General features: G+C 49.7%; 1 protein-coding gene across 2 annotated transcripts in view; it reads right to left on the bottom strand.

Annotated features, from left to right (window-relative positions):
• SLC24A4 (solute carrier family 24 member 4) overlaps positions 1-22,705 on the bottom strand; it is a 172,781-nt gene extending 150,076 nt beyond the window's left edge. For both annotated transcript variants that reach the window (XM_057731854.1, XM_057731855.1), the window contains exons 1-2: positions 22,576-22,705; positions 20,300-20,410 (exon numbers count right to left, since the gene is read on the bottom strand). In XM_057731854.1, coding sequence (XP_057587837.1) covers positions 20,300-20,410; positions 22,576-22,705 — 241 coding nt within the window. The remainder of the gene's footprint in view (positions 1-20,299; positions 20,411-22,575) is intronic.
• Positions 22,706-23,791: the final 1,086 nt, after the last annotated feature.

The raw sequence follows: 23,791 nt of genomic DNA, 5'->3' as shown, positions 1-23,791 counted from the left end.
TGTCCTTCTATCCCCAGAGAGTGTTTTAGTTACTGGTCCTTCACAGTTCACTTTCCCTGTCAGATTATAATTGAGGACCCTTGAGAGTGGAGTTGCTCTTTCTGCCTACGGTATTCTGCACAGGGTGGGCATTAAAGCAATGTTTATTTCACGTGAAAATGAGTTTTTGGAGTAAAGAGCTAGACTTCCACTTGACTTTCGGGTTTTTTTTTTTTTTCCCAGAAGCAGTTACTTTCCTCATTATGAGGCACTAATATCTGGATTCAGGTCTTCCTCTTCGCTCCCGCACTGTATGTTAGGGTGAGCCCTGTTCGATTCACCTACACGTGGCAAATCGCTTCCCACATCAGAGGCTCTTGAATTTCTCAGGTAAATGAGCAAATGAGTACATAAACGAGTGCTCACATCGCCTGAGCAGACTTCAACCCAGAGGTGGCAGGAGAGGTGTGAGTGGGGAACCCAGTCGGTCTGAGAAGCAGGCAGAAGCTGGCTGGAAAAAATCTGGCTTCAAGGATTAGCTAAACTCAAGATAATGATTACTCAATCAAATGGAGAGTGACGGTGAATTTCGGATAAGTCTGCAAACTGCTTCTTACTCTGCCAACTACTCCTGGAAAGCGACGACGGGAGTACTACAATTTAAGACACAGACTGCATCCAAAAGACGACTCCCAAGATGCAATTACAGGAGAGAAAAGAGGTGAACAGATGAGCCGTCACAAACGATACGGAGCAAACCGTGAGGGAAGGATCGGGTCCACTGAGTAGTTTCAGGGTCGCCCGTGCCACCTGCTGCTATACTGACGCCGGGTTGTCTGAAAACAGGGAAGCAGCGCGAAGGGAGACCATGAACTTCCAAGACAGATGAACCGGACAGGCAGCTACACTGTGAATGGGGTGAGCTGAGCGGGGACGTGCGTTCAACAGCCAGCAAAGGCAGTTGCTAGATGATCAATCGCTCATTCCTGCAGTTCACAGAAGTCCCAGACCGACTCACCCACACGGGACCCTAGGCTGACTCTCAAACCCAGAATGGCAAACACCCCTGCTTCGTGGTCTACTCTTTGTGATGGATTTTCACAGCCAATTCAAAGGAACGCCTGCAAGAAGACACGCACAGAGGAGCCCAATACACAAAAATGGAAAAACAGCCTTTATCCTCTGCCTGCACAGGGGATAGAGACTCAGGTCATTAAAAAGCCATAAAGACTCCCTAAAAGGAGGATAAGGTCAAGAATCAAAATCATTCTTTGCTATTGTGAGGGGTTTTTTTTTCAATCATCCCTTTGATATCACATATCTCTATGGAGTAAAACAGCTTGAGGATATTTCTGCCAGTTTGTTCCAACCACGTGTGCCACTCTCTCCAACTGGAAAGAGTGAGGGGGATGGTCCACCGCCCCGTGACACCATGGTCAAGAGTGCCGAATCAGAAAAGGATATTCTTATCCCCAGGCTCTGTAGCTTGGCTGGGGACTGGTTACTAGGCGTGAAGTGATTGTGTGGGCTTGGTTACCATGGGGTTCACCAGCTCTGCTCCTGCAAAGTGTGCTCTCAGGTCCAGGAAAGGAGCAGACCCCCTGGAGCTCATCTCGCCCCAGCCTCCCAGGTGTATTGCCTGGCAGGACCTGGCGAAATGCTGCTGTGATCTCTTTGGGGTTGAGGATCTCCTTACAAAAGACCCCAGGACCATACACTCTTGGAAAGAGGATCGAGCTGGAAAGCTTAACGTGGGGTAAAAACAGGCTTTCGGCTTGTTCTCCTGGGTCCATGGTATGCTATAAAAAATAATGTAAATGCCTTTAAGTCTTTCCTCCACACTGTGACACATCAGACCAAAGTGAGATAGGACAATCAAGACTGCCAGTTCCTGGAAATTAAGCAGGGATGGCAGACCACTACACAGTGGCTCCCAAGGTCAAGTCCTGCTGAGGCAAATCCATGTCTCAGGGAGGGGTGGCCGGCACCAGCCCAGGCCAGCTGGCTGACAGCATGAAGCCCAGAAACTCAATCTCTCAATCTCAGAGTGACAAGGAGAATCAACGGTGATCTTCCGGGATGAGACATATTTCAACTGTGGTGCCCCTACTGCCCCCTGTAAACAAAATGTGTCCTCGAAATCAGAAATGCTTCACCTCAGCTGCATTCGGCTCTGCACACCACGCTGGGGCAAGTCTGCATTTGGGCACTAAGTGGCCACTCTGGTGATCTCACGCAGGCACAGGCCTGCCTCCAGCTGGGTTCTCCCCTGGAGGACAGGGCCTCCCTAGCAGAGGTGGACCACAGACACCTGTCAATACAGGCTGGATTTATGGGAGACGGAGGGGCCGCCAAACACAAGGTCATCTCCCTGCTCTCAGGCACTCGTGGCAGGAGCTTGATCTGGGTGATGAAAACAGAGCAGCTGCAGCATGTCACATCCTGGGACTCAACAGGCCTCAGTTCTTATCCCTGCCCTGCACTGCCACTGGGTGTGGACCTCTGTTGTGTCCTCCCACCCCCGGCTACTCATTAATGTCACCTGGGGGACTTCCCTGACTGTCCGGTGATTAAGACTTCGCCTTCCAATGCAGAGGGTGTGGGTTTGAGCCCTGGTGGGGGAGCTAAGGTCCCACATGCCTCAGGGCCAAAATATCAAAACATAAAACAGAAGCAATATTGTAACAAATTCAATGAAGATTAAAAAAAAATGGTCCACATCAAAAAATCTTAAAAAAAAAAAAAAGTCACCTGGGAGCTTTAAGAATACCTCTGCCCAGGTCCCAATCTTAAAGATCCTCATTGAATTGGTCCAGGGTGGGGCCCAGGCACGGGTATTTGTTTTTAAAGCTCCCTGGGAGCTTTTTTAAAAAGCTAGGTGGTGCCCAGGCGTGGGTGGTTGTTGTTTTTTTTTTTAAAGCTCCCTAAAGCACAGCCAGGGTTAAGAATCTCAGCAACAGACCTGGGAGTCCCACTGGGGCTGTAATACACAGGGTTGGGGAGAGTGGGTGGGACTGTTCAGCATTCCTCCACCTGCACTCCCCCTCCCCCTGCAATATTTGGGAACTAATAGGTTGAAAAAAGTGTAAAGCTCCAACAGATACTTGTATATCTGTGTTCATAGCAACATTACTCACCAGTCAAAGGTGGGAACAACCGAGTGTCCAATGACAGATGACTAGATAAACAAAATGTGGTCCATACACACATGGAATATTACTCAGCCTGGAAAAGGAAGGAAATTCTGACATGCTACAATATGTGTGAACCTTGAGGACATTATGCTAAGTGAAATACGTCTGTCACAGAAAGAAAAATACTGTATGAGTCCACTTACATGAGGTATCTACACTAGTCAAACTCAGAAAGTAGAATGGGGGTCTCCAGTGGTTGTGGGGAGAGGACAGGAGGAGTCACTGGTTAATGGGTGTGGAGTTTCAGTCGGGGACGATCAGAAAGTTCTGGAAGGAGATGGTGGTGACGGCTGCACAGCAATGTAAACTGCACCTAAGGCCACGAACCTTTGCACTTTAAAATGGTTAAAATGGTTACTTTTATGTGTTTTTTTTCCCATGATACAAATTTTTAAGTTTAAATGTTTCTTTATTGCAGAATATCTCAGAACTGGGACCTCCCTGGTTGCGCAGTCGTTAAGAATCCACATTCCAGTGCAGCGGATGCAGGTTCGATCCCTGGTCAGGAACTGAGGTCCCACATGCCACAGGGCAATTAAGCCTGTTTGTCGCAACTACTGAGCCCTTGCACCTCAACTAGATAGCCTGGGTGCCACAAATTACAGAACCCATGTACTCTGGAGCCTGCATGCCACAACTACAGAGCCCACGTGCTCTGGAGCCTGTGCACCACACCTAGAGAGAGAAAACTCACACACCTCAACTAGAGAGACGCCCTTGTGCTGCAACGAAAGATCCCACATGCCTCAACGAAGATCCCGTGTCCTGCAACTAAGACCCGACACAGCCAAAAATAAAAAATATTAAAAAAAAAAAAATCTTAGAACCTTAAATATGCTATTGTGACCCAACTGGTCTCCACTAGAGGCAGACTTTACAAGTCTCCCCCAAAGTTATCTGATCACACATGCTTTTTTAAGAGATGGGGAGAGGGGCAGACCACCTTGAGGGACCGGTGCTCCTCGAAGCAGCTTGGAGAATGCTGGACGAAGCTCTAAGCACAAGCTTTCCATATCCGAGCTCTGGCTATGCAATGGTCACAGCGCTAAGCCAAGCAGCTGACGGGCATGATCTCACTGAAATCTACCAAGACCCCTGCTGGGGAAGCCACATAGCCCCCATTTCATTGATGGGGAAACTGAGTCTCAGACAGACCAAGGAACTTGCCCAAGGCTGTGCAGCTCACTGGCAGGGCTGGGATCCAAACCCAGGACGGGCAGACTCTACTCTCACCACTAACAGTGAGGTCTCCGAAGAAGCAGCGCTGATGTCACCCGGAGCTTGTAAGACATGCAGAGCCTCAAGCCTCCCCCAGACCTCCTGTGTCTGCATTTTAACAAATTCCCCAGGTGACCGTGGGCACATTAAAGATGAAGAGGCAGGACTCTGAGCTGCAACACGCGCCGCCTTCCTTCGTGATCTCTCGGGGCCCTTCTGGCTTCATTGTGCGCTTCTAAGTATTCAACGTGCACTTGGAGCTTGCGGGCTGTGGAAGAAGCAGCAACACCCGCCCAGTGCCTGTGGTCTGCAAATTAGATACCAACCCCCCGCTTCTTTCTTTCTTCCTTCCTCCGAATGCATGTGGGTCACCCAAAGCCCAGAAGTCATTTAGATACTTGTCACACCATGCGACATCGGGATTTTTGCCAGCTAAGGAAAAACAAGCAAGGTTTAAATGATCAACGAGATTTCAAAACCATTCTTTCAAGGGCTTCCCCTCTCCGAGGCCCACAGAAGAATTACCCAGACATGAGAGAAAAGATGCAACAGCATGGCCAGTCCCTTCTGCCGTCAGTTCTCTTATAACCCTTCAGCACACTGCCCTATCTAATTTAGATAGCCCAGGTGATGGGGCTTCCCTCCACTTTCCTGGGGAGGGTGTTTGAGGAGCCAAGGTTTCCTTTAAGAGGCACTTAGGAGAGGGGAGCCGTCCCTGGCTCTTCCCCTCCTGGACTAAGGATTCCCCAGAGGCAGCCTCCTGCAACCAGGTAAATCACCGCAAAACCACGTCAAGTGCCCCTTCTCCACACAGCCCGCTTTGATAGAGGCTTAATAAACCAGAGCGACTTAGGTGCTCTTATCTCTGCTTCTAAGTCATCCTATCTACTCCATTAACCACCTTTATCGACACTCCCGCGGGTCTCCAGGGAGGTTCCACTTCTTTCTGGTAATGGGTTTCTCCAGACTGCAGGCCGGCCTTTCAACAGCGGGCCTCCCATTTCTGGCTCTCATCCACGTCCCGCAAGTCAGGTCCTGCATCCCCCAAGCCCCCACCCAGCACACTGTCCACACAGCAGACGTCAGGCAAGGTCATCAGCCACCCTGAGGCAGCTCATTCAGCACAGAGGGCATGTCACATGGTACGTTAACGGGCCCTGTCCTAGATGTTTACCTCCAAATGAGCTAAGACACAAAGCCCACCAGGCCACAAAGGGAGGCTGGGCTGCTGCCACTCTGCCAGGCACCCACATGAGGACACGAATCCTTTCAGCACGAGCACTCAGCTGCCCCTTTGCACACTCAGAGCAGGTGAAGAGAGGCAGAAGAGGGACCAGGATGAGGCTCTGAGTATCGGCTGTCGTCCAGAAAAAGGGCCAGTCTTCCCTTTGCTAAGTCTGTACAATGCTCTACATTTCAGAAACTCTTCCCTATGGGTTTTGTTTAAATGCCTACATGTTGCTTACAGCAAAGGCCTCTGCACTGAAAGCCTCTGAAAAATCCCATGGGGCGTAAGCCCTGCCGATCAAAACGTGTCATAAACCGGGCATCCCAACACGGAGGCAACGTGAAGAAGCACAAGGACGGTGACGATCTGTACTCCCTCGCCTCTCAGCTGTGCTGAGGCCAAGAATCCCACCTGCCACGCTCCACGAGCCAGCGGGAGGAGCAGGGCCCCTCGGGCTCAGCGTGATGCAGCCACAGGGCCCACCACGCCCACCGAGGACTTGAACCCAAAGCCAGCTGAAAACACCACTCTCGTCCCTGATCTGGGCAGGTCCTCTCTTATCACCCTGTTTCTGCAATCACCGTACCCAGCACCAGGAATGTCGCATGCTCCCATCTGTCCAGCAAATACCCGCTTGCGTCAAAGCACACCTCAAACGCTGCACGGTGCATACTGTCTTCCACCCACGCCAGGCATTAGAGTGTCATTCCAGGTCACATGTGGCGATTACACCTGTGGGCTCACTAAAGACAGGGACTTCTCTCTGTATCCCAGTATCGACCAGGGTCCCACCCACGGAAGGCCAATGAGTGTCTGTCAGATGCGTACTTCAGAGTATGAAACAGAGGACAGAAACCAGCCACTGTGCTCTGTACAAGGCTCCCTGCAGAGGGGTCAAAGTCTAAAGAATGAAGGAGTGCTTCCCGTGCCCCCATCTTGGAAAATGGTGGTGTTGGGACCATTTATCTGCATCTGTGGGCAGATGCTGACAACTCCTACCTCCAACTGTCAAGACCTGCAGAAGGTGCCTCTCTCTATCCATTCCTCCACATCCTGCACAAGACGACCACTTTTGCCTAAATCTCTTTGCGACAGCTCCTAATTGTTCTCCCTGTCTTCCCTTTTTTTTTCCTCCCTAAAAAGCTTCCTAGGCATGATGCTAAGAAAGTTCACATATTAGCGTAATTGAAGTTATTCTCCATGTTGTCAGAAGAGCTGCTCAGAAACCATCAGTGGCCCCCACTGCTTACAGGGTAGAGTACAAAGTCTTTCAGGTGTCTAAGGTTCTTAGTCCAATATGCTTGTCACAGGGTGACGAGCCTCCCATACCTGCCCATACACCTTGTGCCCCAAGCTTACCCAAGACCTAACTGTCCCTCAGCCAGGGCACTCTTCATCACCTTCCCAAAAGAACACAGGCTTTGGGGGCCCGGGGGCCGGAGTTCCAATCCCCGCTCTGCAAATTCCAAGCTAGGAGAACCTGGGCAAACTATTTAAGCTCTCTGTACCTTCCTTGCATCTTTTGAAAGCTGGATAAAATAACAACAATCATACCTATCACCTCCCCTCACAGGATTGCCACAAGGGTCAGCAAGAGAATGTGTGTGAGGCCTATCCCCAAGGCCCCCTCTGATGTGATGCTCTTCATCCTGACTTTGAGGACGGAGCTGTCCTTCCTCTGTTCTTACCCCCAGCGTGGGAACACTTCACAGTCCCACTCATAGTACAGGGTAGTTTTGTATTTTGATTGTCTCAACTGGAATGGAAGCTCCCTGGAGGCAGGGTCCACATCTAGCTCAGTTTTCATTTCTCCGCAGGCCCTGCAAGACATTACTGCTCAATCAACTCTCATTCAGCCACCAAATAACAAACCCAAGAATTATTTCCTACCTGAGCTCGGAGAAACTGCCCTCAGGAGGCCTCCTAAGTAATTTTTTTCTTCCATGTGATTATTGTAATAAACACAAATCTTAGGCAGCTGGTGTGGGATCAGCCCAGCTAAAAGGCTGGTCCCTGAACTTGGCATGTATAAGGGAACCAAAAGTCAGACATTTATAGCGTGAAATGAGATAAACCGAAGAGGGGGCCATAAAAGCTGGTATTTGGAAAGATGGTCTAAAAGACCTCCTGTGTCTTTCTTTTCTAGCCAGACACTCCACCAACGGGGCCTTTGCCACACACAGGCCATGCTCAATGCTTGCACCAAATCCTATTTGTGGTTTTACGAGTCAGTTCTGAAAAGCCATCCAAAGAACTGATTTTCTCCATTTCACAAGGAAGGAATGTCCTTCAAAGGGTTAAGCATCTACTATAGTTATGCAAACAAGAGTAATAATATTTGCACAGCACCTGGCACTTGATCCTTCAAAGCCTTAGGATAAACAGTGTCATCATGATATCTATTTTACAGGCAGGAAACTAAGGCTATAGTAGTCAAAGTGGCTCAGGCGAAATTGCACAGGTTGTGTCAGGGCCAGAATGCAAACTCTGGTCTCCAAGTTCCAGATCTCATTCACCAAGTGCCCCTCCACCAACAGAAAGGACCAGAGGTGGAACACACACAGAGGCCCACTGCAGCCTGCATGGTCTGGGCCGTCTCAGCATCAGCCCTTCAGAAAGTCAACGGCTTCTTGTCCTCAAAGAATAACAGGCAAAGGTTAAGTCCAGATATCGATTTCCTAACTTTTGTACTCGAAATCAAGCAAGTGTTGCTTTTACAAAATTCATCTTCAATCCTTCGATTCTAAAATTTTATCTTGTAAAATGATGTTCAATTCCAGTTATCTTTTGGAGGTAATTTAAGCAGCAAAAACCTGTACAGCACCTGCTCTGTAAGCACAGTACATAGATTAACATATTTATCACATACAACCTTGTGAGGAAGGTGCTGTATGGGATTCTATACACACACACGTGGCACCCGTTCTAGAGTTTGGGATACATCAGTGAACAACACAAACCCTGCCCCTTCCCTGATGTTAGAAGATAAGTAACTAGTTCAAGGTCACGAAACTAGTGAGGGCAGAGACAGGATTGCAGGATTGGAAATCAGGCAGTTTGACTCCAGAGTCCATGTTCTTAACCCTTGAGCTCTTAACTCTTAATTCCTCTTAGCTGGGTGTCCTGATCTGTCCCAAAGCAACAGCAAGCTACTGGGGATGGCCAGGGAGAGAGTAGCTGCTTTTGGGGACTGCAGCTCCCCAACAGGTAGAACCAGGGCCTCTGTCCAACCAGTCACTGTTTACTGCAAGCTGAGTTTATGCCTGACGCCAGCCTCAGTCCTAGGGTCAAAGATGCAGGGGACACAGCTGTGTCCTCAAGGAGCTCACAGGCTAGTATGGAAAGACTAGCAAATCTATTAGTTTAACTACCACCTGCGCTGGGCCCAGCACCACCTGTGAATTGGGGTGACTGCCTTAATTGTGGCTTGGGGCCAGGGCAATGTGAACCAGTTTACCAACTTCATCCTGGACAGTCCCGGCACACTGCCCAGCCCTACCGCCTTCTGCTTTGAAAAGAAAAAAAAAAAAAATCAAAGTAATCTGATTCAGCCTAGCCCTGGTTGAGCACTGACTCCGGGCTAAATCCCCAAAGCCTAATTACTTAACTATTGTGCATGGTAATCTTAGGAGGTGTTTGTTTTCTCTCTCCCCTCGGACAGCCAATGAGGACCGTGGGGCGGCTGCCAGTGAGCATTGTTCAGGTAGGAGATGATGCTGCGATTTCTCAGGCAGCACTTTCCTATGTACGGAGCCCCCTGCTTTAGGATGTCCTTCCACCGCCAGCTCCTCCCCTTCCAGGGTGGGCTCAGATGTCACCTCCTCCCGGGAGGGCACCCTTGCCCTGAACCACCGTGCTCTTTCCTCAAGAGGTGTTTGCCACAGGCGCCTCTGTTATTTACGAGCCCGCCTCCCCGGTGCACTGCACACTCTCTGACAGGGGAGACCAGGTCCCTTCCAGCTTCAGAGCCTAGTACAGCGCAGGCAGTGGAGACAGTAGAGACATGCACATTGCAATTAATTTCTTGGGTAATGACATGAGGCCCAGAGCTGGAGCCCCGCCCAGTGCTGAATTAGCAAAGGGAACTGTGGACCCAGAAACTAGGGGCACTTTCCCATGTGCAAGGGGACAAGCCACTGGGCAGGGAGCTCCTTTGCTTCTTGGCCACACAGTGACCTTCTGTTCCTTTCCCAAGGGGGACACTCACTGCCCTTTCAGGAGAAACTGTAAATTATTGTGGCACATTTCTTTTTCTTCTTTTTTAGTAAAACGCTAAGCTCCAATGGCCTCTTCATAATGGATGATGTTTAATAAAAAAGAACCCTTTGCAAGCATTTGACTTTGCTGTTGAGTTGAACGGCTGGGTCTCTTCCACCAAAGGCAACACATGGCAATGCTTAATGATTTCCATTTTTAACTGGGGAGGAACGGTGCTCAGAGTTCAAGAGGAAGGCGAGTGGGCGCTCTCTGGATTGCGGGAGGCCCGCATGGCGTCAAGCGCGGAGAATCTGGAAGTCAGGGGGGAGCAGATGGCCCAGCAAGGAGGCGAGATTGCTAGCAGATGGCCCCGATAGTTTGGATAAGGCAAAAAGAAAAAAAAAAAAACTTTTGATGGCAAACAAATCAGTATTAGAAACACACCAAGAAGCAGGGCTCACACAGATGTTGGCTGTTGCGATGCACGGGCATTCCCTGTTGCTTGAGGGGGCACCCAGACAGTGATGGAGGCTGGAATTGCCACACAAGTCCTCATCTCTAAACTGTCTTTTTCCACCCTGTTTATTCATAATTATGGATAAGGATGTAGGCTCACAATTCAAACCATTCAAATTAAAATGCTTGGCTCCACAGAAGATGTTTAGGGCAGTGAAACTGTATGGTGGACACACATCATTATATGTCTATCAAAACTCAGAGACTGTACAATAGGAGGAGTGGATCCCGATGCAAACTATGGACTTTGGTTAATAACAAGGTATCAGTATTGGCTCCTCCACTGCAACAAATGTACCACAGTAATGCCAGGTGAAGCTTGCAATACACAGGGGAACACAAGGGAAGCTGGGGGGCGGGGTGATATAGGAAATCTACTTTCCTCTCAATTTTTCTGTAAACCTAAAACTACTCTAAAAAAGTCTGTTAACTCTCTCTCTCACGCACTCACACATACAGACATACACACACACAAACACCTGGCTCTTCTTACTGGCTGGGTGACTTTGGATGGGTTATTTAACCTCTCTGAGTCTCCTTTTCTTTATCTGCAAAATGAGGACACTAATAGCACTGACCCAAAGGGTTGTTATGAGGATCAAGGAAGTTAAAACACAGAAAGCACCTAAAACAGCACCCACCTATAGCACGCTGCTGCTGGCCATGATTACAATGATGGACGTAGCTACTGTGTGCTGGGCACCCTGAAATACTTTGATCCATCGTGGGGTTTAAAGCCTGCAGCAGCCGTATGAGACAGGTAGGAAATGCTGCTATGCTCATTTTACAAAAGAGAAAACCTGAAGCTTAGAGAGATTATATAATTCGCTGAAGGTCACGTGGCTAGCCAGAAAAGGTGAGCTGGGGCACAAACCCACACATCTGCCTTCCCCACAACAAGCTGCCATAGCCAGAAGCAAAGAGCTGGTGCTCCCTGGGACAGGGCGTGGCCTAGCAAGTCTTTGTACTGACCCTATGTATCTTTTGGGGGGTGTTTGTGAGAGAAAGAGTACAGAGAGAGGTGGGTGTGTGGAAGGTTGGAAAGCGGGGAGAGGGGAAGAGACTGACCCCAAATGTCAAGCAGGACCTTGGCAGAGCCAATAATAGAACCCAGACCTTTGGCTCCCAAGCCACTTAACCTGCTGTATTAATATGCCTACTCCCACCCTACCCCACCCCTGAAAAGCCAACAGGGATCACATTGATGACAGGCTGCTGTCTTCCTCGGCCTCTGCTTGTGATCCAGTTGGTAGCTCTGCCAGCCCATCACTGTTTCAAGGTGGACGGTGACACTTGCCCCAAGAAGTGTCACCTCTGGCTCCTCTGGAGGTCGCACTGCCCAGGAAAGCCCCTCCCTGGGCGGGAACTCCTGCTCAACCATCTAGGACAGTAACTGAACTGTGATCGTCCTGCCCGCAGGGATAAGTTCAATTCTTGCTTTTCCGAGGCAGCACTTGCTTTTACATAACAACTTTCAAACTCGGGATGTGTGACTTGTCTTCCAAGCCTGCTGAAGCAGCCTCCGAACAGACGTTTGCTCAGAATCCAGACACTTCATCACGTCGCCGGTACCACCTCACCTCCACACCCACACGGCCTGATGTACTTTTTGCAGCTCTGGGTCCCCTCCTCCCACTCCTGCTTTCTTGTGCTTTCTGCACCTCTGTTCCCCACGCAGGGGCGCCTACAGAGACCCACTGCAGCGGGCACCTGCTCGGTGATCTCATGTCCTCCTACCCCAGCCTCAACGCCGGCTCCTAGGTGCAGGATCCCACACCCCCGCTAGCCTCCACCGTCCCATCTCCTCTCCCCCTGGTCTGACCATCCCAGCATGGAATGAAAAGGAAAAGTAGATCAGAGCCAGGCTGACCACAAAAGATCCTCCACCTAGCACTTGATCCAATGCCTCTGCTCTCCTGAAAATCTAGAAACCACCTTCATCTTCAGTCACCTTTGCCCGCAGCCTTTCCTCTATGGACCCTATTATGACTGGATGTGTCCCCACAAAATTCCTATGTTGCAGGACTAACCCCCCAAAGTACTGGTGTTGGAGATGGGGCCTCTGGGACATCGTTCGGGTTAGACACGGTCATGAAGGTGAGCTTTGGGCCTGATGGGATTAGTGGCCTTATAAGAAGGGTCAGCAGAGATTTGTCCGCACTCAGTCGCTCCTGCCACGTGAGGACACACACAAGCCAATAAGAGAGTTCTCACCAGAGCCTGATCATACTGGCACCCTGATCTTGGACTTCCAGCCTCTGGGACTGTGAGAAAATACATTTCTGTTGTTTAAGTCACCCAGTCTTTGGTAGTTTGTTATGATGGCTCAAGCGAAGGCACAAAAGCCACCAGTCCTTTCAAAAGACACATTTGAAAAGCAGGAAAATCAAATATGAGAAAGCAAATGCCTCCAATATCAATGGGGGGAACCAAGCTCCTCTCTCCCTTTGCGAACATGAGGCATAGGATGTTGGGAACCCAAATGAATGGGGTGACATGGTAGAGGCAGGACCACTAACTCAAGCTCAAATGTGCAGGAAAAGACAGTGTAAGAATGGGGGAAAGGGGCTTCCCAGGTGGCACAGTGGTTAAGAATCCGCCTGCCAATGCAGGGGACATGGGTTCGATCCCTGGGCAGGGAAGATCCCACATGCTGCGGAGCAAATTAAGCCCGTGCGCCACAGCTACTGAGCCTGCGCTCTAGAGCCTGCAAGCTACAACTATTGAGCCCATGTGCCACAACTACTGAAGCCTGCACGCCTAGAGTCTGTGCTCTGCAACAAAAGAAGCCACCGCAATAAGCCCACACACCGCAATGAAGAGTAGCCCCCACTTGCCACAACTAGAGAAAGCCCTCTCAGCAACAAAGACCCAACACAGCAAATAAATAAAATTAATTTTAAAAATTGGAAAAAAAAAAAAAAAAAAAACAGGGGAAGGTATTCCCACCCCAGCTAAGAAGCCAAAAGGTAAGACACCACCTAACTGTCAAGAGACAAAAACAAGTCTTTCTATTCAGAGGCAAGTTCTGTAAGGTATGCCATCCTTCAGCATCCCAAATCTCCAGAAAAGGTTAAAAACAAACAAGAAATGTATGTGCCGAAGAGAAAATAAACAGTGTGTGGCAAGGTGTTTACATGTCCTCATAACATTCAGTTGATAAACAGTTTTCTAGTACCTACAATACCCGTGCACTGTGTCATCTCTGGGCTAAGCAGATAAAAATAACAATAATGAAAATGGAAGCTAATGTGTGAACATGTATGTATGTAAGTGCTTGATGGGTATTAACTCATTTAATTCTAACAACCTTATGAAATAAATGCAATTATCACCCCTTTACCACCCTCACTTTACAAAAGGAAACACTGAAGCACCTATTACGGTTTTAAAAAGCAAATGAGGCTCACCTTCTATACCCTACTTGAAGGAGGCAAACAATATAACAGTGGATGGATTTAGTGTCCGTTAAAAGCCAAACCAAGAGAACCAGTAACACAGAAGGCTGCTTTGGGTTGGGTGATCAGGAAAGGCCAGTGGGAGGCGGCAGTGACAAGAAGGAGCCCATCTTGGAAGTTTGGGGTGTGGGTGAAGAGAGTGGTTCCCAGAAATTTCAAAAGTCAGCCACAGAATGTGTCTGTCACTGGCTCAGATCTCACTGCTCAAAGCCAAGCTTAGGCATCTGTATCTTTCAGAGCCTCCCAGGTGTTTCTCACCTGCAGGCTAGTGTTGAGAATCACCAATTCCACCCTCAACTGTCTTCAAACACTCCAGGTGTCACCACCAAGAGATGTGTAGAAACCCTTTAGGTCCTGATAGGGACTGAAGGTTTGTGTCTCCCTGAAATTCCTACATTGAAGCCCTAACCCCCTCATGTGAGGGTGTTTGGAGGTGGGGCCTTTAGGTTTAATTTGAGGTTATGAGGTTGGAGTCCCCGTGATGGGATTAGTGCCCTTATAAGAGGAAGAGAGACCAGAGCTCCAGTTCTCTCTCCACTACGTGGGCACCCAGCAAGAAGGCAGCCGTCTGCAAGCCAGGAACAGAACTAGCCAACACCTTAATCTTGGGCTTCCCAGCCTCCAGAACAGTGAGAAATAAACGTCTGCTGTTTAAGCCACCCAGTCTATAATGTTTTGTTCTGGTGGCCTGAACTAAGATATTTCCCATGGGGCTCAAAGTCACCACCCCTCATTCCTATTGCATGCATTTTGCAGGGAGGGACCCACTGCCTCTCGAGGAAGATAAAGTAGAAAAAAAAAAACCAAACTTCAATTCTGACCACTGAGGTCTATAGAAAAGTCATTATTATTTTTTTTTTAAGCTTCCCTACATCTAAAAAAAGAAACCAAACTGGTTTTCAGGAAAATCATTATGTTAAACCAACGGTTAGCCTTCATTCCAGATTCAAATACTTACTGAAACTTACAAAGTGTCCGGCAGTGTTCTAGCCCAGTGCTTCCCGGCTTTTGGTGGGCATGGGAGCCACCTGGGGGATCTCGTTAGGATGCAGATTCTGATTCTGCAGTAGGTCTGGGGTGGGCCTGAGACTCTGCATTCCTAATGAGCTCCCAGGTGATGCCAAGCACTCTGAGCAGCAGGGCTCCAGCCCAGCAAGCATCAACCCTGGCTTCAATTTGGAATCAGCTGAGGAGCTATGAACAAGTACTGATTTCTGGGCCCCACCCCGGACAAAGGCAATCAGACACTCCAGGGGTGGGGCTTTGGCATTTCAAAAGCGCTTAGTAATCGGAACACGTGGCCAGGATTTAGAATCACTCTTCTGAGCATACAGCAGTGAGCAAGGTAGCCCTCAAGAGGAGACAGATGATGAATAAGTAAATTATTTTAGATGGAGATACATGTCATAAAAATAACATAGGGTAACATGATGGGGTTGGGGGCACTTGCACTGAAGCACAAATAATGAGGTGGAAACACCACCAAGATCTGGAGGCACTGACCCCAGGCTGAGCAAAGAGCCCACTTTCCACCTCAAGTCTTTACTTATTTATTTATTTATTTGATGTGGACCATTTTTTAAAGTCTCTATTAAATTTGTTACAATATTGCTTCTATTTATCATTTTGGGTTTTTTGGCTGCAAGGCATGTGGGATCTTAGCTCCCTTGACCAGGGATCAAACCCAAACTCCCTGCATTGGAAGGCAAAGTCTTAATCACTGGACCACCAGGGAAGTCCCTCCACCTCAAGTCTGACGGGATGACTACAGCAGGGTCCCATCTGCGTTTTTAGGAAACGAAACTAAATACTTCTCTGACACACGAATAGGAACACTCAGAGGGGACAGAAAATAAGACACGGTCCCTCCCTGGAGGTTCTTATGAAAACGTGAACTAACATTTGTTGAACACCTACTGCAGGTAATGCTTCAGCTCTGGGAGCTGACACAGCAGGAAATTCTTCAAGCTCCATCTTCCCACATCCCTAAAAGACCTCATCTGGTAGATCAGCATGGGGGCCCTCTAGCTGGTGGAGAGGAAAGCAGAGTGGAAGCTTCAGAGGATGCAAGAACCTTGTGGTTCTTTACAGGTGACTCCTGTAACTGTGCAGAAAAGAACGCAGCCATGGATGCCACCTTGTCATCCCCCTGACTCTCTAACTGGGAGGGAGCCCCGGTCCACTTTGATCACAGCAGCAGCCCCGGGACAGGAAAGTTATAAAGCACTGAGTGCCACCTCCTGAAACTGCCTATCCCCAGCCAACTCCCAGGTGGAGTTCTGGTGTTGGGGGAGGAAGCTTCAGTCTCCTCTCTCCGGGGCGGGGAGCCTGTGACCCAGGTCTACGCCAGTCCAGACCCAACACTCCCCTGGCCAAGCAACTGGCTTAGGGAAGTCACGTGACCTAAGCCAAGCCACCAGAACCTCGGGGCTTCTGCAGAAGTACCTCAGCCACCAGCACTCTCTTCCAGCATTTTTGGGTCTGGGAGGACATAAAGCCAGAGCTATGGTCACCACCTCCCCATGCTGGATGACATCTGAGCCCAGAGACAGAAACTGAGTCTCGACACTTCACCTTTGATCTCACGCTTTCAGTGACTAAGCCAATAAATTCCCTTTTTTGCTAAACCCAGTTTGGGGAGGTTTTCTGTCACTGCAGCAGAGGCCTGCCTCATCTACATGCCAAGACTCCACAAAACTGCATCCGACTCACCCAGCCTCCTCCAAGCCCCTGACGTGGTCCCATGGGGCTGCTGCCTGGGGGACCTCTGCAGTCCTCCTGTGTCAGGACTCTGTCCTCTCTCTTCAACTGTGAGCTGCCGGATGACAAGGGTTGCCTCTTATACTTGCTTCTACTCCCCACCAAGTGCCCACTGCAGGGCTGGACACACAACCACAGGTGCATGCTACACACTTGGGAAATGGAAAGGGGGCTGGATATTCTCGTGGTCCACGGACGAGGAGGCTGGAAGGGGAGTCAGGCTCCAGCCCCGCCTGGGCTGGAGGAGCACGGAGGCAGGTGCACTGGAGCAGGGAAGGCACGGGATCCAGAGCCAAGTAACTCAGGGATGTTCCTGCCAGCCAAGAGAGCTTGGGAAGTCACTAAACTTCTGAGCCTCGTGTTCCCCATCTTTGTAAAAACACTAAGAATTAAAGTGCTTAATATTCGAAAATGCACTTTCATTCTATCGTTGACCAATACTTACTGAGTCCTTCCTATGTGCAGGACCCTATCCCAGAAACAGCTAACTCAAAGCATAATCCAGATGTTACTGGGACTTCCCTGGTGGCGCAGTGGTTAAGAATCCACCCGCCAATGCAGGGGACACAGGCTCAATCTCTCGTCTGGGAAGATCCCACATGCCATGCAGCAACTAAGTCCGTGCGCTACAACTACTGAGCCTGTGCTCTAGAGCCCGTGCTCTGCAACGAGAAGCCACCGCAATAAGCCTGCGCACCGCAACTAGAGAAAGCCCACGTGCAGCAATGAAGACCCAATGCAGCCGAAAGAATAAATAAAATAAAATAAAAAACAAATGTTACTTACTGCTAAACATTTTGCCCGTTTTCCCACTCCCGTCTCCAGAAGGGGGACAAGACCAAGCCTTCCTGCCAAATAGGACTGACTGCTCCACAGTTAGTGGAATAATTTCTGATCAGAGAGTACACTGAAGAGACACGGGCAACAACTGGGCATAGGAGACTCTGTCCTAAGAAACAGGGCCTGTCTAAGCCGAAGTGCCCAGACTAGATGTGACAGGAGCTACAGGAGTGGGACACAGCCAGCCCAAGATGAGGGTTTCGATGAGCTAGAAACCACTCAAAAATACATTCACCCAGATCCTTTACCCAGAGTAGCTAAATGTTCCTTCCATGGACGGTGCTGATTTTAGCATCTCAGGTGCCTGGAGTGGGAGGATGGGCCCCAGTCATAGCTCCTGGCCTTACACACGTTCATGGCTTAGTCCTGCACATTCACTGGCCACTTCCAGCTGATGGAAGAATGTACTGGGGGAGGTGAAATGACAGGACGAGCACCACTGTCTGCTGGGTCACGACAGATGAGAGTTCAAGGGCAATCCCAGCTGCTTCTCTTCAAGTTCACCCAGTCCCATCCACATCAAGCAGAGGATGTACTTAAACCTCCATTTCCCAAATGGACTTCTCAGACGGCATCTCGAGGGAAGGGAAGTTGATGCTGTAGAAAACAGGCTTTGAGGGAAGGCCCTAGCCTTCTTAAGTGCGTGGAAATAATAAAACATCTCAGACCCACAGGCCTATGTTCCAGTGCCAGCTTCCCTGCTTACAAATTTCATGACTTTAAGTGACTCGTGTTTCCTCCCTAGATGTTTTCCAACCTGTAAAATGCAGGTAACACCTGCCTATGAAAATAAGACACGGCAAGACTGCCATCCTAACCGGCTCCTTTGGCCTGGGTTTCTAGTTCCTTTTACACACAGCCCCATACAGAGCCTTAACCTGATTCTTCCAATAACCCTGCAGCAGGAGGCCAAGTTCTATTCTGCCCATTTTGCAGATGAGACAACAGACACCTAAAAAGACTGACTTGCCCTGCAACTTGGAAGAAAAGCCAAGTTGTACCCATCTATAATAAAACCTCATAGGGTGTGGAGAAAAAGGAACCCTCCTACACTGCTGGTGGGAATGTAAATTGGTGCAGCCACTACAGAGAACAGTAAGCAGGCTCTAAAAAATTAAAAACAGAGCCTCCATATGATCCTGCAATCCTACTCCTGGGCATATATCTGGAGAAAACCATAGCTGAAAAGATACATGCACCCCAACATTCACAGCAGCACTATTTACAACAGCCAAGACATGGGAGCAACCTAAATGTCTACCAATAGACAAGATGTGGTATATATACACAATGGAATATTACTCAGCCATAAAAAAAAGAATGAAATAACGCCACTTGCAGTAACATGGATGGATCTAGAGATTATTATACTAAGTGAAGTAAGTCAGACAGAGAAAGACAAATATGATATCACTTACGTGTGGAATGTTAAAAAATGATACAAATGAACTTATTTACAGAAGAGAAATAGACGCTTGGACATAGAAAACAAGCTTATGGGACTTCCCTGGTGGTGCAGTGGTTAAGAACCTGCCTGCCAATGCAGGGGACACGGGTTCAAGCCCTGGTCCAGGAAGATTCCACATGCTGTGGAGCAACTAAGCCCATGTGCCACAACTACTGAGCCTGTGCTCTAGAGCCTGAGAGCCACAACTATTGACCTCATGTACCACAACTACTGAAGCCTGCACACCTAAAGCCCGTGCTCCACAAGAGAAGCCACCACAATGAGAAGCCTGCACACCGCAATGAAGAGTAGCCCCCACTCGCCTCAACTAGAGAAATCCCGCGTGCAGCAATGAAGATCCAACTCAGTCAATAAATAAATAAATTTTAAAAAATTAAAAAAAAAAAAAACCACCTCATGGTTACCAAAGGGGATAGCGGGGGTGAGGGGTAAATTAGGAGTTTGGGATTAACATATACACATATACCTATATATAAAAGAGGTAAACAACAAGGATGTACTATACAGCACAGGGAACTACACAATATCTTGTAATAACCTATAATAGAAAAGAATCTGAAAAAGAATATATATGTATAACTGAATCACTTCACTATACACTTGAAACTAACACAACATTGTAAATTAACTATACTTCAATTTAAAAAATAAGAAAATAAAACCTGATAGTTTACAGAGAGCTTCTGAATGCATTATCCCACTAAGTCCTTCTCACAAAGACCCCCAAATTTGGGAGTCAGAGTTAAAACCTAGGACTGGCCTGTCTGAGGCCCGGGCAGCTTCCGTTTGCTGGCCAGCACAGGTTCTGAGAAGAAATCTCCACCCATTTAAGCAAAGCCTGTATTTGGCAGGAGAACAGACAAGATGTCATCACTGGGACCCTACAGCCTCTGACCCCTGAAGAAGAGCATTAAACCGCCTCTCAGGGGAGCAGGACCCATCTCCCAGGCTGGAATGATACCCAGCACTCGTCTTCCAGAGAAAGGGCCCCAGCACCCCAGAGTGTCCCATCCCTGCAGCAACCCGGGGTGGTGTGACCCTGGTGGGTCATCCCAAAGTGCCCTCTGCCAGAGCAGCTGGGTTTTCTGCCCCTGGAGCTCCATCAGATGGACACAGCAAGCAAAAGGGAAAGAGAACAAAGACACCCAGGCAAACAAAATCAAGGCCGGGGGGAGGGAGACACTGGCCTTTAGGAGCATTGTGAGAACAAAATATGAGAACTCAAAACTCTCAGATGTGACCTTTTCAGTTGTTGGATAAAGAAAGAACTGGAGTTGCTTAGCAGCACAACTGATTAATGTCTGTATGTTACCTTTCAACACCTTATAGCTACCCTTTCCCACTCGGGGTCACAAAACCACCTTTTCTCAGCTCTGGCTATAACTGTCCATATACACACCATCTCTAGAGTCGGCCAAATGCGTTGGGAGAAGAATCTTACCAGGATCTGTGCAGTTCTTAGCTGTCTGAGTCCCATTCACTTGTGCCATCAGCCTTCTATTTTTCCATGTGTCTGGTAGAACACGTTTGCTAGCAGAAGCTGTTTTGTGCCCTGGATTGAAAAACAAGTCACAAATACCATTAGATCAACATGGTGCCTGCATTCTCACAATGGCCTTACACACCTGTATCTAGCTATGTCAGTAACGGCCCTGTTTGACTATTTAGAGCCATCTGTAGAGAGTGATACAATGACTGAAGTACGAGATCACCTGCTCCCCTACAGTAATCTGTTTCCTAGATCCAGTTCATTGTTTCTAGTCCCAGATGGGGCAGCGTGTGATCTGACCTTGGCCAAGATTGCTCTGGTCTCAGCCCCTCACAGGTGCAACAAAGGGTTTAGATAGGTGACCATTAAGTTCTTAGCCAGTAAACATGCTCAGGTGTCCCTGCCCTGAAGGATAAAGTCAGCAAACAGGTGGAGAAAGTTGACGGGGTCCGCTCCAGGGCTTCTCACCCTTTGAAAGTGCACACAAATCACCTGGGAACCTCGTTAAAACGCAGATTCTGATTCAGCAGGTCTGGGCCAGGACCCGGGATTTGATACTAACAAGCTCCCAGGTGACACTGATCCTGTTGGTCCAAGGGCAATATTGAGTAACAAGGGAGATCACTGGTGGGGATGCTGATGACCAAGTGCAGTTAAACTCCTAAAGGCCTTCCCAGCAAATAAAAATGATGCTCATTTTAAGACCTTTAAAGTATTCTTTCACCTCTCCCGCTGTGCTCACTGCTTCAGCTGGGTAATAATACCTTTTCTAGAATGCTGGCATCTAAGACCCTCTAGGTATTTTGTTATTTCTTGTGTGTAACTGAGGGAGAAACCACAACGACTTGCCCAATTGCTAAGCACCAGGAACTAAGGTGTTCAAATAACCTTTCTGGGTTTCTGTTGGCAAGGGCAAGTTTTTGATCCTTTATCCTCAAATCACAAAGTTTGGGTTTTCAAAGGCAGTATTAAGAGTTTAATCAAGTTCCACCTGATTTTTATCAATCAGTATGAACCTCTCTCAACTGTCCCTAACTGCTCAAGAAGGTACCACCTGCCTTATTCCTCACGTCCACGTTGCTAAATCATGGCCTTTCTTTCATTTTTAATATATTAGAAAATTTTTTAAAAAGTGTGTGTATATATATACACACACAATGCACTTTTGTATATATATACATATTATGTATATATGTAAAATGTATATATACTTGACACATATACAAAATGTATATATATATTATATAGACATGTATATATACACATATATATGTATAACCAAATCACTTTGCTGTACACCTGAAACTAACATTATAAATCAACTATACCTCAATTTTTTTAATTTAAAAAATAAAGTTGCTACAGGACATTAAAAATTAAAATAGAATGTTAGAAACAATACTAAAAGGTCCACAGCAGCCAACTAAAAATGGGAGTTAGCCACCTGAATGTCTTCTGAAGGTTCCACCTGGGTTCACATCCCTCACTCCATCCCCAGACATACGTTTTGTAAGTTTCTTTCTCGATCCATTTCAAATTTGCATATTCTAAGCAACTCCCAAAGCCCTCGGTCTCTTCTTGGATGAAGGAGTGTGTATAGTGGTTCCAGGCACAAGCGCTCTCGTACCGTGGGGATTAAGAGTTAAGAAGTGATGCTGAAATACAGCAGCAACCTCCCGACGGGGACAGACTGCCCCCAACATTTTTAGGGTTTGGAGAGGACGCGTCAGGACAGCCAGGGCGTCCCTTTGGCAGGGACGAGGGGAGGGCTGAGACAGTTCCCAGCCTCAGGATCTGGGTTTTCGAGGGACGCGGAGAACATCCATCTCCGCTCCGCAAAAATGGAAAGCGGTCCACTCAGTCTCGTCCGCCCCTGGCCAAAAGAATCCACACCTGGACCCCGCCGCTGCGCTGCCCACGCTCCCTGGACACCCCAGGGACAGAACTCTGGCGCCGAGGGGCTAGTGGTTCAGGCTTTCGCCTTAGTAACACAGACCTGCAGCCGCGTTCTGAGCCCCCAGGGGCCGCGCACAGCTCAGGGAAACAGGCACCTCAGCTCAGAGCGTCGGTATCAGCCCTCCTGGGTGCGCTCTACCTGCCTGGTGGGGAAGGGACTGGATGAACCCTGGGGGCCAATCTGAGAAGGAAAGGAAGATCTCTTGGAGCTGCCCCGCGGCTTTCCGGCCCAAGCCCCCCAACTCCCCGGGCAGGCCCGCACCGGTACCTACCCCAGCTGCCAAAGAGGCCAGACGCACAGCACACCAGGGCCAAAATCGCGCACACGAAGCCAACTTGCTGCGGCAGCATCTCTCGCCTCCTGCGAACTTTGCGCGGCCGTGGGGGGCCGCGGAGCGCCATCCCGGAGCGTGTGGATGCCGTCTCTGACAGAGATGGGTAGCCCCACTGGCCGGAGTGCTGTGGCCGAGCGGCGTGAACTGGAGAGGGCGACGCCAGGCTCAGCGGCGAGGGGCTCCGGGCCAAAGCTTCATGGCCCCCCGGGCGAGCTCGGCGGGGAAGCCGGGAGGCGAGAGAGGAGGTGGGGGCGAGCGGCGGGGCCGGAGCTCAGAGTCCCGCGCGCGGCGTGCGCGCTCCGCGCACCATGGCTCCGTGGCGAGTCGGCGATGCCGGCACGGTGGCGCTGGCGGCCCTGGATCGCAGGGCTGGCGCAGTCCCGGCGCTGCTGCCGCTACCTGCCCGTTCAGCCTCGGCGCCCTCGCCCGGCCGCAGCCCTGGTAGCAGTGCCTAGGGGCGCCCGCGGGAGCACTCAGTGTGCCCCCGCGCCCCACGCCGCCGCTTCCACTCGCAGCATCCTCCGCTTCCAAGTTTGGCGGCGGTCGCGGGCCAGCGATGCTTCCCGGCGAGCCGAGCCCCGGCGGCCCAGTGTGCTCAGGGGGGAGGCAGGCTGGACCCGCAGGACCTGAGACCCTCGCCGCGAGCGGCTTCGACGACGGCCCTCCGGGAGCGAGCTCTCCCGGGGAACTTTCTCTCCGGCTGCCGGCGCCTGCGTCTGCGAGGCCGTGGCGCCTCCCGGGCTCAGCTCTCGCCTCCCTTCTCCTCCCCTCCCGCCCGCCTCTCACCACCCCCCACCCCCAGCACGTGTACTCCTCCCCTAGGGCGCCCTCGCCGGTGCGCTCCTCCCTTCCCCCGTGAGGCTCAACTACTGACCAACACAGTCGCCCTCCTTCTCCCTTTTTTCCTCTCCCTCCGCCCCTATGGAGCCGAAACAAGCCCTTCTCTAACCCTCCGAGGCTGCTGCAGGGAGGAACAGGTTATGGCACCGCTGGGACTCTGGGAACAAGGGTTTCTGTAGAGCGGTCGCTCTAGTTCGGGCTCCGCACGACCCCCGAGGCGACCCGAGGCCCCCACCACCCCCCTGGGGCGGGAGATGCACGAGAAGATTAATTGCTCGAGCAGAGCTAACAAACAGGCTTGCACCAAGCCAAC

Source organism: Hippopotamus amphibius, chromosome 4 (genome assembly GCF_030028045.1).
Source record: "Hippopotamus amphibius kiboko isolate mHipAmp2 chromosome 4, mHipAmp2.hap2, whole genome shotgun sequence".
Lineage (NCBI taxonomy): Eukaryota > Metazoa > Chordata > Mammalia > Artiodactyla > Hippopotamidae > Hippopotamus > Hippopotamus amphibius.
The sequence above is the reverse complement of the archived record's forward strand: the minus strand, read 5'-3'. Positions and strand labels throughout refer to the sequence as shown.